The sequence below is a fragment of the Carlito syrichta genome, unplaced genomic scaffold (genome assembly GCF_000164805.1).
Source record: "Carlito syrichta isolate Samal-C Ts95f unplaced genomic scaffold, Tarsius_syrichta-2.0.1 Scaffold312553, whole genome shotgun sequence".
Lineage (NCBI taxonomy): Eukaryota > Metazoa > Chordata > Mammalia > Primates > Tarsiidae > Carlito > Carlito syrichta.
In genome coordinates, this window is record NW_007256649.1 from 128460 (window position 1) to 145302 (window position 16843).

Sequence of the window (16843 nt, forward strand, 5' to 3'; positions counted from 1 at the left end):
GCACTCCAGTCTGGGCGACAGAGTGAGACTCCAACTCAAAAAAAAAAAAAAAGATTAGTATTTTCTAACATTCTCTGGATTTCAGAAAGTTGCCAACTAAACTTTGACAAATCTCTTCTCTGAATTTCATCACTTAAATGGAGATGCTGACACACATTTCACCAGGGCAGCCTGAATATCAAGGGTCATTCCAACAGCAAAGCAGTTGGAAATATCCAACACATATTCAGTGTTTGTGCTCCCAGCCCACTGAAGCCACCAAGGCAACACAAAGGTGCCTTTTTAGATAACTCTCGGTGTAGGGAGAAAACATTCTCAATCAAAAAGCAGTAGGTCAAAAACAACAAATATTCTTACTCCGTTTTATCTTCTTCTACTTCCTCAGTATCATGATTAAGCTTTAATTTGTTATTTCTCTCAAAATCTAGCCTCCTAGTTTCAACAATTATAATACATGGACTTTAGATCTGCCAAAGCCTATTACCCCCATCTCAGGTAAGCCTTGCTGAGAGATAGCAATGTAAAGTTTGTGGAAGAAATGTCTTGGTTTCCCTGAAACTAAAGGAAACATGATGTCATTTTGGAGAAACATTTGTGATTCCGAAGACCTGGATATTATTTCTCTCCTCGGAGGCAGATTCAATTGTCTTCATGTCTCCCTCTGTGATTCAGATGCCATCTATTTCTCCATATCTACGTCTCTCGTGCATCCCTATGCAATAGAACCACCTGGGATACTTGTTAGAAATGGAGGCTCCTGAGCCCACAGTCCAGGGGTTCTGAGAAAGCAGGCAGTCTAGGACCAGGACTCATGACTCAGAGAAGCCATCCAGGCTATTCCAATGCAGGTGGTCCTCAGGCTTTGTGTTGACAAACATACCTCTGTAAGATCCCTTCCAGGTGTGATGGTCTGTGAACATTTCATTGGGCTTAATTTTAATTGTGGCGGCAACAACAGGGTGACAAGCCACATTTACAGGAAGAAGCTTGTCGGTCTGGAGCTGGGAGTCATGAACTGCCTCTGCTTTATGGAGAGCACACTCATGCAGAGGCCCCGAGGACTCTGCCACTGCCTACATTCTACACACTCAAGCCCTTTGCAACGGGCAAGCCTTGAGCATGAACACAGCTGCCTGTCCATTGGGACCTGGCACTGGTGTCCAAGCTGGCAGACCAGACATAATCGCCCCAGGTTGACTGAGCTGGCACAGCCTCTTGACTAAGAGCATGCGGACTTCTCCTCTCATCTCCTCTGCTAGCTGCCCCTGCCAGGAGCTGGAGCAGTCTCTCACCTGTCAGCTGCCTTCCAAAAAGAGCGGAGGGAATTTAGAGGGCACACCAGTTGCAAGGCAGTTTTATTGTAAATAACTATGATTGTGTTTTCAAAGGAACAGGCTTTAAGAGAGAGATGTGAACAGTGCCAAGACATGAATGGATGTATACTCTCGGGTTACCTCTGAGGCTCTGATGACAAATGGTAATTCAGCTAGTAGGGAATGGACGAGTTAGAGAGTGGGAACCTTTGGGGTGATGGGGCATTACTCATTTCTCCAGCAAGACAAATAATCCACTGACATTTACTGAACAGCCACTGTGTATAGAGCAGGGTCCTGAAGACTTCAGGCTGATAATATAAATATCTCCAACAAACTGAATGTTTACTGTCTGCCACCTGCTGGAACTAGCACGTTCCATCCTACTGAATTCTGTCACACAGCACCTGAGTGTCCCTGACAGGCTGTGTAGCCCCTCTTTCGTTTTCTTTCCTCATCTGTCGGATAGGACAGTCAAGAGATCTGCCTCACAAGGGGGTGTGTGTGTGTGGTAATTTTTGAGCAGTCAGTTTGTGTCACGTATGTTAAGAGCTTTTGTGCTATTGTCTCCTTCCTCCTCATGCTGGCCCTCTGAAGTGGACACTGTCTCCCAACTACAGATGAGGAAGCTGCCTGACCAGGGGGTAGGGTTCAGAACTGTTTGTTGGACAGATTCACATGATTCCTTTTCAGAGCTTTCCCCAAACCCCGTGGCATGAGGACTGTTTCTTCTCCAGTGCTTATTAGTGGGAACCCCAGGCTTGGATGGAGAAAAGGTTTCCAACCTGGCCTGCCTGCTTCTTAGAGCAGCTCTTAGTGTGTCTGAATACACCATAGACGGCCCAGGGCTTTGTGCTCTGGCTCAGAGATTGGCTATGGTTGCACTGAATGGCAAGGACACAGTGAAAGGGGAAGAAAGGACAGGAGCACAGAACAGGGTTCCTCAGGTAGAGGCAGCAGAGCAGTGGGCCTGAGTTGCAGGCCTGGGAAGAACCCGGTCCAGACAGGAGCTGCTGCCATAGCCCTTCAGACAGCGAAGCACTTTCACAGCTGGCCTCACTGTCATCACAGCAAGCCTGCACAGAGGCAGGACACAGTTACCACTCTGATTTCACTGAGAAGAAAGTGCATTTCCAACTGCTTAACTCATGTGTCCAGAAACACAGGAAGTGAAGGACCCACAAGGGGATTCGTGCTCTGCAGGTAGCGGTGACCCAAGGTGATAAGTACTTAGTCCCTGGACTATGCTGCCCAGGGCAGTCTCAGGTCTTCTCTGTCCTCAAGGCACTGTTCCTAGAGCCTCCAGGTTCAAGGACCAAATTTGGAATGGGGTATTTCTATCCACACCTTTACTTCTGTTCCCAGGAAGTACACATGACTGAAACCAAGAAGCTTAAAACATAGAATCCTTTGAACTCTGGGTTGGGATATTCCCCTTACAGGCGACCTTCCTGTGGTGGTCCTTGGTATCTGTCTCCAGTTTGAGAGCCACTTTGTGCCCATGGAAATCCCTGCCAGCTCACTGTGAGTCCAGATATCCAGGAGCACTCAGGGTAGATGATACTAGCTAAAGTTTACATTAGCTTGTCTTGCCTTGATAACCTCTCAACCCTTTCCATATCTTGGACTGAGTTGTCCAATCTTTAATCCCAGGTTTCTAAGATCACTTTAAAGCTCAAGTGACACCATCTTTATCTTGGCAGAGTTTACATTGGCACTTACCAATGTCCAGGCTAGAATTAGGATGGAAGAGAAAAATACAGTGTGAGGTCTTTGTAAGGCTGTCATGAATTCTCTTTTCGGTCATAGGGTACCTTTCCTTAGCAGGATTAAACTTTCCTAATACCATGTTCTCCATAGAAGCTCCGGGTAAGAAGGGGTTCAGGAGCTCATTGCCAAAGCCCCGCTCAGTGCCCTCCTCCTGGTCTTGTCCCACCTGCTGCACCTCTCCTGGAGAAGTCCCATATGTCTTCCAAGTCAGAATGAGAGGCCACCAAGTCAGGAGAGAGCTCTGCACATACTGAGGAAACCTGGTTCTAGCTGTGAACATCTCTTTCTGTTAGAAAAGTAGTTGTTAGCCTTCTTAATAATGTAATACAGTAATTTGAGGCCTATCATGGCAATATAGATACTTATTTTTATGTTGTTGATATTAATGTAACATAATATAATGTAATATTAGTACATAAAATATTCCTCAAAATTGATATTATAATATCTACCATTTATTAGTAGTTATTACTCCCCCATGCATCCCTGCCTTTCCAATGGGCTTTTGATATATTATCTATGTCAATCTCACCACACCCATGTGAGAAGGATATCCCCAACCCCGATTTACAGATAAGAAAATGGAGGCTCACAGAGGAGAAGCTGCTTGCTCAAGGTTTCGGAGCCAACCAGGAGATCCAAGTTCTGACCTGGCCCTGGCTTCTGACCCACATGGGACTTCAGTCGGCTGTCTTGATGTTGCCCTTGTGTAGAGGCTGCTCCTTGCTCTTCTTGCCTCAAATTGTTACAAAACAAAGACTTTCTACATTACAGAGCTGCCCAGAAAACTTGACATGTGTGAAGCGTGTTTAGAAAGACGCCTCACTCATAATAAGCACTCAACAAATGCTAGCTATCATGTAACTGAGCTGTAGTTTTCCTCCAAAATACATCTCCACTAATCAGTTAATTTCTTTCTTCTACTAATAATTTCTCCATTTTGAAGTATTATCACGTTCATTTTTTATTGTTACTGAGGAATAGTTCTTCATATTTTGTATATCCATTTTAAGATTTATATTAAGATATTCAAATATAAATCTCTAGTGGTGCAATCTACACAGCAAATAATTGTCAGAAAATAATTGTACTATAAAATTTTTATTGACTGTTCCCCTCCAAATTTCAGTCATATTCTTTGGCTTTCCTTCAAGAGTAAAACACTTCTTCCAAGTTTAAAACGCAGTCATACCTAGAAATTCTACAAAAAAATGTCAGTTTTCATGACAACTAAAACAAGTGGACATAAGAAATGTCAAAAGTTACTCAGTTCCTTTGAATTTTCTTTTGTTTCTATGGATTCTTTTAAGTGATGAACAACAATATTTCCTTTTATTTACTTTGTCTTCAGGCTAGAATATATTTTTCATGCACATGTATATTCACCTTTATTTCCTTCATCTCCCCTTCAGTGTACACATAAAAGCTTAGAGTTTATAATTTGGGAAAAATGACAGAATCACAGGAAGTTACAGTCTAATACACTCCAAGAAAATTTGACATTAATAATTTCAGATCAACAGGTATCTCCTATGTCTGGTAGTAATATGATCTTATACTTCATAGTACTTTACAGTTCAAGGTCCTTTCCCATACATTATCTAATTTAACCCTAAAATAACCCCATTACAGGCATCTTTTAGTGTAATCATTCTGAGAAAGGATAAAGTAACGTTCTTGGAGGTAGCAAATGGTGGAGTAGATGTCAAACCCAGAATTTCTTACCCTTTGTCCATTTTTACTACAGTTTTCATTATTCTAGAAAGAATTGCTAAAATTTCTCTTAGTGACTTGTTACCTGCCAGGCCTTGCAGTTCTGTTACTATTCCAAATGCTTAACGTAGGTACATCCTGCTGAAATTGAAGGTGACTAAGTTCCTATCACTTGAGCTAAAGTAACTTTCCCAAGGTCTTTTATGGAAGGTTAATTATCAGAGTTTCTAAATTAATTTTTTTTTTTTTTTTTTGAGTTGGAGTCTCACTGCATCACCCAGGCTGGAGTGCAATCGCATGCTCACAGCCACCCTAGCCTCGACCTGCTGGGCTCCGACGATCCTTCCGCCTCAGCCTTCCAAGTAGCCAGAACTATAGGCACGCGCTACCATGCCTGGCTAATTTTTTTTTTATTTATTGTAGAGACGAAGTCTTGCCAAGTTGCCTGGGCTTGTCTCAAACCTGCAAGCTCAGGCAGTCCACTCACCTCGGCCTCCCAAAGTGCTGGGATTACAGGCTGCGCCACCGAGACAGGCCTAAATCAATTTTTTAAAAGGCTCTTTCTCTGGGAAAAAAATGCATTATCTAGAATAAGAATCAGCAAACTTTTGCTGAGAAGGGCAAGACAGTAAATATGTTAGGCTTTGTGGACCACAGAGCCTTTGTGAAACTGCCCAACTTCACTGTAGCAAGAAAAGTGCCTTAAGCCATATGTAAATGAATGGACATGACTGTGTCCCAATAAAACTTTATTCATAAAACTTTATTCATAAAAACAGAAGCAGAATAGATTTGGCCCATGAGCTGTAGTTTGTCCATCCCAGTCTAGAAGATACCCACTCTGTTCATTTTAGAGCAATGGAGAGTAAGATCCAGGTTGTCCTTACTGAAGCACTGAAAGAACATTAAGCAGAGGGGAGTGGACATACTTATAGAGAGAAGCTTCTTGTTTTGTTGTAGTTTTATATAGGCAAGAGGGATGGATGAGAGGGTGCTCTGGCTACCCCACAAGCCTGTGTTTGCTAAATTGTAAGATAGGAAGTAAGATTCTTGCCTCTGGTTGGGAGCTGGCTGGGGAAATATGTTGGTTTACATCCTTTAATTCCACTTGTGCTTTCTAACGTCTTACTATATGTTGTGCTGGGAGCCACCAGATGTACAAAGATGAGGAAGGCTCATTGGTGACTTTCTAGGAGTTTCTAGTCTGGAGTGGGGATAGAAGAAGAGGTGATGAGGACAGACAAGTGTACAAACAAAAAGTAGCATAAGGAAAAATGGGAAAAGGACCAGTAAGGAGGTGTTAACCAAAATACACACAGAAAAAAAACCAGGAGAAGTACGCTTTGTACTGAGTGAGTGGGGTGGTATCACATTAGAGGATAACATCTACCAGGGCCGTGAAGAATGCAAGGACCCCAAAAAGGAGCTTAGGGAAGAGCAGGTCAGGAAGAGAAACCAGTAGGCACAGAGTATAGAGATGCATGGCATGTGCAGAAGGTAGCACAAGCCCCTGTGCCTGGAGCAGGTGAGGAGAGGGAGAGAGAGAGTCCAACCACACCTGCCCGAGAGGCCAAGCAAATCTGAGGTGTTGAGATTTTGTTCCACAGTGTGAAAGGAGCATTTGTAGCTTTTGAACAGGCACATATGTAAGACAAAAATGGGACTTTACTGAGAGAACATCATCAGCAATGTAGGCAAGCTAGGTTCACTCAAAGACTTCTGAGAACTGCAGAAGCACTGTCCAAGAAAAATATGCACACACAGATGCAAGCCATATCTATGATTTTAACATTTCTTATTATCTACAAGTTTACCAAGTAAGAAGAAACGATTAGTCATAATAATAGAGTATTGCTTAATTTAACCAAATTATTATAATTCCAATATTTTGATATAAAAATGATTAATGAGATATTTTACTTCCTTTATCACACACAAAGTCTTTGAAATCCAGAATGAATTTTTTCACTGAGAGCAAATCTCAGTTTGAATTTTCAGGGTCTGGTGGCTAATGACCACCATAATAGTCAGTGCAGTCCTGAGTCCATGAGAGTATGGGCCTCTGGGAAGGGACTTTAGGTGTCGACTGAAGATGAGACCTGGGGATGGTTGTTGAGGATGCCTGTCTGCTTATTTCACCAAAGTCCCCTTGTGCCTGGAGCACTCTTAGAATACCATCATAGGAACAATTGCTGTGCCTTTTAAAGTAGACTTCATAAAATGCTATGCACACTTAGAAAATACTGTTCTAGCTAAAGGTAGGTAAACCGTTAAGGTAAGTAAAATTTTGGACACTTAACATTATAATTACAATGGTTTCAATAGGGAGCTCGAATTTAGATTTTTCAGCTGGAAAGGCTCTTAATTATTATTTTGCAAAAACTTTCAATTTTACAAATGGTGGGCACTCAATGTCAATCAAATAGGTGTTACTCTTGGGACTCCCTAATTTTCTTCCAGATTACTGTGTAAGGGGGGTCTGATATGTGACAGAGAGAGACAGAGAACACAAGAAGCAGAGGCAGGCAGCAGAGATGAGGCGGTGGGAGAAGGACCACAGAACGGGATCGCTGAGGGCCTTTTTCATGCTGCAAATGCCCACCCATCCTGGCCTACCAAGTGGGAGACGCTCACAGCCAGATGAAGGCAGGGCCGTTGCTGATCTGTAAGGAGATGTGTGTTATTATTTGGAAATGTAACTAAACATAGACTATAGTTAACCAGAATTCCTGAAAGGTAAAACAGTTTGGGGGTACCTTATTAAACTGCTTGGAGGGTTGGCTGGGTGCAGGAAGGAAAAGAGGAAGAGTGAGTGGCAAAGGATGCCGACAGACATACGGAGCCGGCCGGGACAGCAGGGTGACCACAGTCCTCATCCCAGGGCCAGTGTTGTTTGTTTTTGGCTAGTGTATGTGTGTGTATCACGTTTGGGGATGGAAGGGAGTTGCTGCAGTAAGAATGGTAAGATTGAGACTGTTCTCCACTGTCTTCATTTTTCACTTCCCCATTAGCAGCACGATCTTCTCTTCTCCCCCACCCAAAAAGGAGGGAGGGGGATCTTTTGCAGTATCATTTTGGGCACTAGCTTATTAGCCGGATCACAATATCAAACTGAACTATCCTAAGAACCCTGCATTTGCTCGTTTGGGTCCAGCTGGGTGGTGCCGTCTAAACACTCTCCAGGTGGTCTGATCGGAGCTCTCCCAGCAGGGGAAAGCCATAAGATAAGCACTTCCCCACTGCAGGAGTGTCCTGATGGCCGGGGCTTGCTGAAGTGCACACTCTGATTCCCGAGGCCAGGGTGGAGTCGGACTCTGCGTTTCGAACCAGCTTCTGGGCCCACCGGTGCTGCTGGTCTGCAGATCCCACCCAAGCAGTACGGCCCCAGACGCCAGACACTGCCTGATCCGAGTGATGTGACATCCTTAGGAATCTCCTTTTTACTTGCGGCATTCCTTAGCTATGCCCTGTCCTTCTTTCCCTTGGAGAGCCTGGGTGGGAAAGGGTGAGGGCTCGGGAGGTCCTTTCCCTCCAGACTTCCGTCTCTTGCTTTCTGCGCGCAGGTGTCCAAGCTGGAAAGGGAGAAGACGCAAGAAGCCAAGCGGATCCGCGAGCTGGAGCAGCGCAAGCACACGGTGCTGGTGACGGAGCTGAAAGCCAAGCTCCACGAGGAGAAGATGAAGGAGCTGCAGGCCGTGCGCGAGACGCTCATCAAGCAGCACGAGCAGGAGACGGCGCGCACGGTGAAGGTGCGCGACGGGGAGATCCAGCGGCTCAAGGCGGCGCTGTGCGCGCTGCGCGACGGCGGTGGCGACAAGGTGCGGACCGCGCTCACCATCGAGGCCCGCGAGGAGGCCCGGAGGCAGTTCGACGCCGAGCGCCTCAAGCTGCTGCAGGAGATCGCAGACCTGAAGACCGCCAAGAAGCAGGTGGACGAGGCGCTGAGCACCATGATCCAGGCCGACAAAATCAAGGCCGGGGACCTCCGGAGCGAGCACCAGTCGCACCAGGAAGCCATCTCCAAGATCAAGTGGGAGTCGGAGCGGGACATCCGGAGGCTGGTTAGTACAGCGGCCGCATCAGCCGGGCCGAGCCTTTCTCTGGCCGGGCTCGGAGCGTTCTCTGGCCAGGCGCGACTGGCTGCCTGCCTCCTTGGTGGTGGATTGCAGGCTATGCTAGGGCCAGGACAGACGAGTAGGCGGGTAGGGAAGGCGAGAGGGAGGGAGGTAGACGCTGTCACACCGAAACTAAGACTTCTAAGAGATTTCGGAATCGCCTTTCTCATAAAAACTAGGTTCTTTCGGCCCCGGCATCTGTTCAATGACTCCTTTTTTCTTGGATATTTATATAAATATTCTAGTTATGAACCCTTCCAAAGTCCGCATGTTTTTGTGGGCTTTTTCACTATAAAATCATACTGGGTTTTTACGGGGACAGGGAAGTTCTGTGCCTTTCAGGGTGTCTGAATACGGCAGCTACTGGGAATGTCCCGATTCACCAGTGTTTTCCCAGGAACCATGTCTGAAACAAGATGGAAAATCTAAAAATATCTAATCATCTAAAAAATAGATCTTTTCCCGAAAATAAACAGGGTCATTTAAAGCAGGAGCCATTATCACTTTTAAATTGGGTGCTAATTTCTAAGTACCTTGTTTGCTACTTATAATTTCCAGACCTTTATAGAGTTGCATCTTTCCTTCTAACACGTATGGCCAAAAGCCACACAGGCCTCTCACCATGCTTAAACATAAACATAACTATTGTCTGAAAGCAGAATGTCCCTGGTTGACCTTGTCTGATTATTTTAGAAGAAGAAATGTTTATGTTCATCTATACTCAGATGGTCAGCGCAGTTCTGTCCTAGTCACATCTTGTCAGATTGAGGATCACATGTTACTTTATGCTGTATTTTATAGTTCTCTAAAAATAATGTTTTCTTAGAAAAAAAACATACTTTTCCTCTTTTGTTTTTCAATTCTAAGCAGTTACTTTCTTAGAATTCTAATTATGTTCCTTGGGTGATACCTCTAGGATTTTAATTTTAAGTTCAAAGTAGTTACTATAGAACATTTTTCAAAGCTAATGTGTAGTTTTCTTTGTACTGCAATATAGTGTAACTGTAAAATAATGCTCTCGCCACACCTTCTGAATTCTTTATCTTCAACTCATTCAAGTGCACTGTTTAACAATAAAGACCAAACAGTGTAGAAATACTGTTCTCTGCCCTGTCTTTGGCTTTTGAAAGACAGTGGCTGATGAAGACTGAATCCGGACTTTGAGCTCTGGAGTCGGCAGGTAAGTAAATGAAAAGGAAGCTTTGCAGTAGATATTTTTGTTTGTTGATGGTTTCCAATGTAAAATCTATAAGCATATTCACTTGTTGATCTGCCAATTTGTCCACAACTTCCTCTCATAAGCATCTTGCTGAAGTAGACATGAAATCCTTCTTAATAGCAATGTAAAGTCTAAGCCATCAGAAGAGTGGTTCAAAAATTGGATGCAAACAGAAACACATGGAAAACATTTTCAATAACACAGATCCATTTCATTTTTCCCTTGTTTCTCTGTGCCTACCTATACCCCCAGCTCTATTTTCAGAGCTGGAAGGGAAAAAAAATGGGAGCTATTCTGTCTAGAAATTTTCCCCCAGAGAATTCTGGTATATACCCTTTTCTATCTAGTAAGCAAAGTCTTAGTTGATTTTTCACATTCAGAGATCAGAGTTCATGCTCATCACCACCATGCAATAAAGCCTCCTTAATATTAATTACTAGATAGTCCACAGAAAACCACTTTGGGAAGTGCTGGAAGTATGTGAATAACCTAAGAGGCCATTGTAGCATGGTGCCTAACAAAATGAACTCTACAGTCAGAAAACTCCATTAAAAGTCATGCTTCATCACTTACTAGCCATAGGATCATGGCCACAGTCTTAACCTCAGCCATTTTCTGTAGAATGAGGATAACAACCTACTGAATAGGATGTTCATAAGATACGACATATAAAGCTTTGCATATAGTGCCTTGAACATAATTTGGAACTGATATGTTTCAGTTATGATAATGGTGGTGAGGTGGATGCGTTTGGGCAGCAGTGGAGTGACTTCTAGCAAGCTCTATGAGGGAAAGCATGCAAGAACCACTCAGGCACATGCAGATCTGGAACTTTACGAAAATGGAAATAAAGTAACGACAGATAAATGTGCTACTCAGGAAAAAACACTGGACTCAAGTCTTCTACAAGGAAATAGAAACTAAAGACGATTCTTTTAATACCATTTAGCAAGATAGTATTTCATTTCTTACCAAGTTATGAGATGGTTTTACAGGATATGTGGAACTTAGCCCATGCCCTCCCAAAATTGATCTTAAATTTAATCATGGAACTTGGAGGCAGTAGCTCACAGATGTTTATATGTGGAAAATATGTGACTATATAACACCATTTCTATCACAGCTATTGTTTTCTGGCCTAAGAATATAGCAAAGAAAGATTTATACAAAGTGATTTGTTTTTCATAAGAAGACACTTTTAGAAAAATTAAAACAAATAATATTCTTAGTATTAAATGTTTTTTCCCATCTCCATTTTGATTATTTACACAGAGTATAATAAAATGAGTACAAAGATTTTACCCAATGGCTATGCTTTCTTTAAAACTTGTTAACAGGCTGGGTGTGGTGTTTCATGTCTATAATCCCAGCATTTGGGAGGCTGAGGCAGGAGGCTCACTTGAGCCCAGGAGTTGTGGCCACAGTGAGCTATGATCACACTACTACATTTCAACCTGGGTGACAGAGCAAGATTCTATCTCAAAAGAAAAATGTTTACAGATATTCATGTCATTACCCTTATCCAGGAGTGGCAAAAGTTTTCAGTCCAGTGGGTCTCTGATCAATTGGTATCGAATGCCTGTGACCTTTAGTTGAGAAATACTTTTGATGCCATGCCCAGACTTAGCAGAAATGAGCACTGGTCTCAATAAATATATCCCACAGAAATGAGAGGGAAATAGTGGCTAATATTATGGAGTATTTTCCATACTCGTTCTGGTCCCAATCATGACTTTCTGATAGTAGTGTTTTATAAAAATTGTTGCTAATAACTGGCTGCTGTGAAGTATGGATGGGAATGGAAAGACCCTAAAACATGAGCCATGGAAAGACCCCCTCCAAATTCACCTCCCGGATGCAAGAAAGCTACCTTGGGAAATGACCAGACCACTAGGAAGTGTGAAATGTCTTCTGTTACAAATGACCTAGGGATTGACAGCAGCCAGAAACTGCCAGGTGAGGGAGGACAGGAGAGGGGCACATAACATCAATAAGGGTACCTGATTTCAAACCAGGCTAATTGGGGACCAGTGGGAGCCCCCAACTTTACCTATACACTGACCACTTGTATGCCTAATCCTGAATTGTACCTGATGTCTTAAAAATAAAAAAATAGAAAGAAAAAAAAACACCCAAATCAATGATATTACCAAAGAAGAAATATTGCTATTTGGATTGAATTTGAATGATATTCCCCCAAAGAGGAGCTAACATCAAAATTTGTCCTGGGAAACATAGTAGTGGAGTATTTAGTATTTGTCTTTACTAACATTATTGGCCCATTTTAAAGTTAGCCTTCCCTTTCCATATCTAACCAACCCAGTCCATTTCCAACAATGTATTGGAAACATTGTTTCCCAAAACATCTACATGGGATATACTGAGAGCAGAAATGACTCTCCTTGACCTTAACAAACCAAGGTCACTTTTATTTCACATGTTGCCTCACCTCATTGATGGCCTCAACACACTTGTCCCATCTTTGTTTCTGTACCAATCAGATGGAAGCAGGTAAACTCATGCCTCAATGAAATGTATTTATTGACAGCATTGTTAAATAAAATGTCTTGGGTCTCATTTAATTCAGATGGATGAAATCAAGGCTAAGGACAGGATCATCTTTTCCCTGGAGAAGGAACTGGAGACACAGACAGGCTATGTGCAGAAACTCCAGCTGCAGAAGGAGGCTCTGGACGAGCAACTCTTCCTGGTCAAGGAGGCTGAGTGTAACATGAGCAGTCCAAAGCGTGAGATTCCAGGACGGGCAGGCGACGGCTCAGAGCACTGCAGCAGTCCTGTAAGTCTATTTCAGCTGAAGTTAAGGACTCACCAGTCATCTTTCCCTCAGCTCCCAAGTTCTCCTTTTCATTTAAGTTCTTTTCCTGTTTACTACAAGTAAATCAATCTACCTTCTACAGTAAATCCAGCTAGTATCTTGGGAACAGTGTTTTCTAAACTCATGAACATCAGAGTGGTCTGTACTAAATTAGCAGACCACATGAGATTTGCAAATTTCTTTAGATCCTTTGTAGAATTTTTCTAGCTGAGCTTAAGTTTCTAGCCGAGCTTAAGTTTCTATCCAAACTTAAGTCTATTATAAGAATCATAAATTAGATGAAAATATTTTGTCTCTTACCAAGATTGGTCATTTTCCCTTTCCAAAAACTATATGGAAATTAATAAAGATGGTTATTATCTACAGGGATCAAAATGTATAACTATAAAAGATGGAACTATTTATAATCTTTATCTGAAAGCTTCTAGTCTGATTGAATTTGCCACTTGTTTTCCTGGATTGTCATCATTTTACATGAGAAATTATTTTCAGAAGTACAGTGAAGGAGATCAGTGTGTACATAGTTGTTTGTACATCTTACACTTTTCAAATTATTTAGTTGCTTTAATGATGAAAATATTATTTAGGAACAGAGATAGGTTTCAAAGGACTACTTGGAATCAAGTAATGAATAACGTATCACTGGTATTCAGGATATATATGTCCGAGTAGGTGGTGGAAGGAATACTGATCTGGGATTTAGGAGATGTAAGTTTCAATTCTGTCAGACAGTACCTGCAATATAGCACAATATCAAAAGAATGGACTCTGGAGTCAGCCCCTTGGTTCAAATCCTGAATCTGCCATTGACTGTGGGACCTGAGACAAACCACATCAGCACTTGGCATCCACATCAGCACTTCAGAGTCTGTAGCAGTCCCTCTCATCCTCAGCCTTGAAGAGAGGATGTATAAAATGTGGAGGGCAGTGTCTGGCTCCTAGTTAGCATTCAATACTTAGTGGTTATCAGTCTGTTGATGTTAGCCATAAGACCTTAAATAAGTTATGACCTATCTGGATTTTACTTGTTCTGCTGAAGCTTCCAGGATATTGTGAGCCTAGAGATAGAATATATGTGAAACCATTTGTCAACAGTACAACACTTGCAAAATGTAAGATGATAATAGCATTGCAGCCATATGATACTAACAGTGTTACATACTCTACAGCAGAGAATGAAGCCATGATGACTGTGTAAGGTGTTTCATATCCATTCTGCTGGTGGGGCAGCCAATTGCATTGGGCAGAATATCCTAGTGAAGGCTATCCCAGAAATCACTGCCTTTATATGCAAAGATAATGCACCAGCCTTTTTCTTCAGGAGAATGCAGGAATTTCAAAAACCCATCCCTCCCTCCTTAACTACCCCTTGTGGCCAAGTGTCACAGCAGGACAACTGTCTAGGCTGTGGGACTCAGTATACAGCCATGACACAGGGTGCCCCCTGTACCTCAACAATCACAATATGACCATGGCCTCACATCTCACAGCTCTGACAAGCTGACCCAACTCTCACTTCCCCTGCCCATGTCCAGCTCCAGGGGTTCCCTACCACATGGAATTCATTTGCAGTTTAAACCAGGCTTGGTCTTCCACCAGCCTGTGAACAGGGCATCATTAAAGGATAAATATTGACTCTTTGCTGAATAAAGACATGTTACTCTCACTTCAGGAGCCAGATAAAGAGAACTGAGCCAGTTACTTTTATGAGTTATGAGTACGGTTCCAAAATCTTGTGAAAACTGTTGTTGAAGAAATGCTCTTTTAAATTTTCATGTGTAGGATTTGCGAAGAAATCAAAAGAGAATAGCTGAATTAAATGCCACTATAAGAAAATTAGAAGATAGGAATACCTTGCTTGGAGATGAACGAAATGAATTGGTGAGTTATACTCAAAATGTTTTTTATGGTTTTTTGCTGTTGTTAAGCATTTTGTTACAGAAGTATATGTTATAAAATTGTACCATAATAAAGAAAAACACACAAATAATAGATACAGGTCAATAAATATTCAGACTGCCACACCCATATAACCACCACCCAGAGGAATGAATTGGAATGAACTCACCACCTGTAGGAATGCTGACATCCTCAGCATCTCAGAACTCCCCCTTCTCATGACCTCTCAGTCACTATCCTATTAAACTTTAGCACTATTCTCACTTCCCTTACCTTAAATGTCTATCACCATTAAAAAAAATTTTTTTTAATGGAATGATGCAATATTCACTCTTTTGTGCCTGACTTTCTCAGCATTATGTCTGTGAGATGGATGTGTGCATGTAGTATTTGTCCATCTTTATTCCTCTGCAGTATTCAATGGATAGATCACAACATACTTATTTGTTCTATTGTTGATGGACATTTTATGTTGTTCCTTGACACTTTCAGGCTGTTACAACTGGTACTTCTACATGTCTTTGGCTTAAAAAAAAATGCTCATTGCTGGTGGGAATATACAAAGGAGTAGACTTACTCGATTTTACAGTATAAGTGCAGTCAGCATCAGTAGTTTTCCAGTTTCCTAAAATTGTTCCAACAGTTTACATTCCTACCAACAATGAATGAAATTTGCAGTTTCTGCCTATCTTTGCTATCATGCAAAGACATTTCCTAATTTTAGTCACTTTAGTGGTCATGAGGTGTACTCTTACACCTTATATTGTGGTTTTAACTTTTATTTTCCTCATTATTAATATGGTTGGGTAACTTTTGAAATATCTAGTGGCCTTTTGGATATCTTTTATGATTTACTCTTAGCCTTTATACCCGTTTTCTGTTATGTTACTTTTATTTTTAAATTCATATTAGGATGTTTTTATATCATTTGTGGAATATTTGTCTTTAAAATTTCCCTCTCTGTAGCTTACATTTTTGTTTTTAATACAGTTAAACGGAGTTATTTAATGCAGTTTAACGGAGCTGTTTTCAGCCTTTCCTTTTTCAAATTTATCCATTTCAGGCTATAATTGTCCCTCTGAATCTTGCTTAGCCTCATCCACAAGTGTGATGTGTTGTGGTGTGCTGCTGCCTCATTCAAAATCTTTCCTAATGTTGTGTAATTTCTCCTTTGATCCAAGGGCCACTTAGAAGTATGTAGCTTAATTTCCAAACATTTGGAGTTTTCTGAGTCATCATTTTGTTATCGATTTCTACCTTCATTCCACTATAGTCAGAGAACATAGTGTGTATTCTTTCATTCCTTTGAAATTTGCTGAGATTTGCTTTATGACCCTAGCATATGGTCAATATTAGAAATGTTGCATGTTTATATGAAAGGAAGACGTGCTCTAATTAGTAGTTACAGTTCAATTTCAGTTTGTTAATAGTCTTGTTTAACATTTTCCATATCCTTACTGGTATTTTTGTTTGCTTGTTCTCCTAGCAGAGAGAGATATGATATACATATATATCTTCTTAGGTCTATCAGTTTTGCTTAGTTTAAGTTACTAGATGCATATAAAAATTAATATTTGTTTTATGTTTTTGTGTACTGACCCTTTTCTTATTATGGAATGATGATTTTTTTTTCTATAGTAAAACTTTTTGATGTAAAGTCTTTGTTATTAATTGAACTAAATCAGAATTTTTTAATGTTAGCATGAATATATATGTGTATGAGTATGCACACACATATATATGCATGCATACACATATAAGCATACATATGTATCTACTTTCAATCTTTCTCTTTTATATTTAAGGTATATCTTAAAGGGAACACTTTGTCAGATATTGTGAGATTGTAGTTATTGATAGATGATATTATCATAGATAATATCAGTTATAGATGTTTTATTTTCTTTGTACTTATCTGCATTTTCTACTAATAGTACACACTAAGTAAATTTAAACATTTAACTTAACTTTCAGAAAA

At 41.3% G+C, this 16843-nt stretch overlaps 1 protein-coding gene across 5 annotated transcripts in view; it reads left to right on the forward strand.

The window, feature by feature from the left end:
• The window catches only part of JAKMIP2 (janus kinase and microtubule interacting protein 2), a 71067-nt gene that overhangs the window by 3601 nt on the left and 50623 nt on the right, over positions 1 to 16843 (forward strand). For all 5 annotated transcript variants that reach the window (XR_505121.2, XM_008069926.2, XM_008069923.2 and 2 more), the window contains exons 3-5: positions 8360 to 8857; positions 12718 to 12927; positions 14749 to 14847. Coding sequence is in view for 4 of the 5 variants with exons in the window: in XM_008069926.2 (XP_008068117.1) it covers positions 8360 to 8857; positions 12718 to 12927; positions 14749 to 14847 (807 nt within the window). In the remaining variant the exon portion in view is untranslated. The remainder of the gene's footprint in view (positions 1 to 8359; positions 8858 to 12717; positions 12928 to 14748; positions 14848 to 16843) is intronic.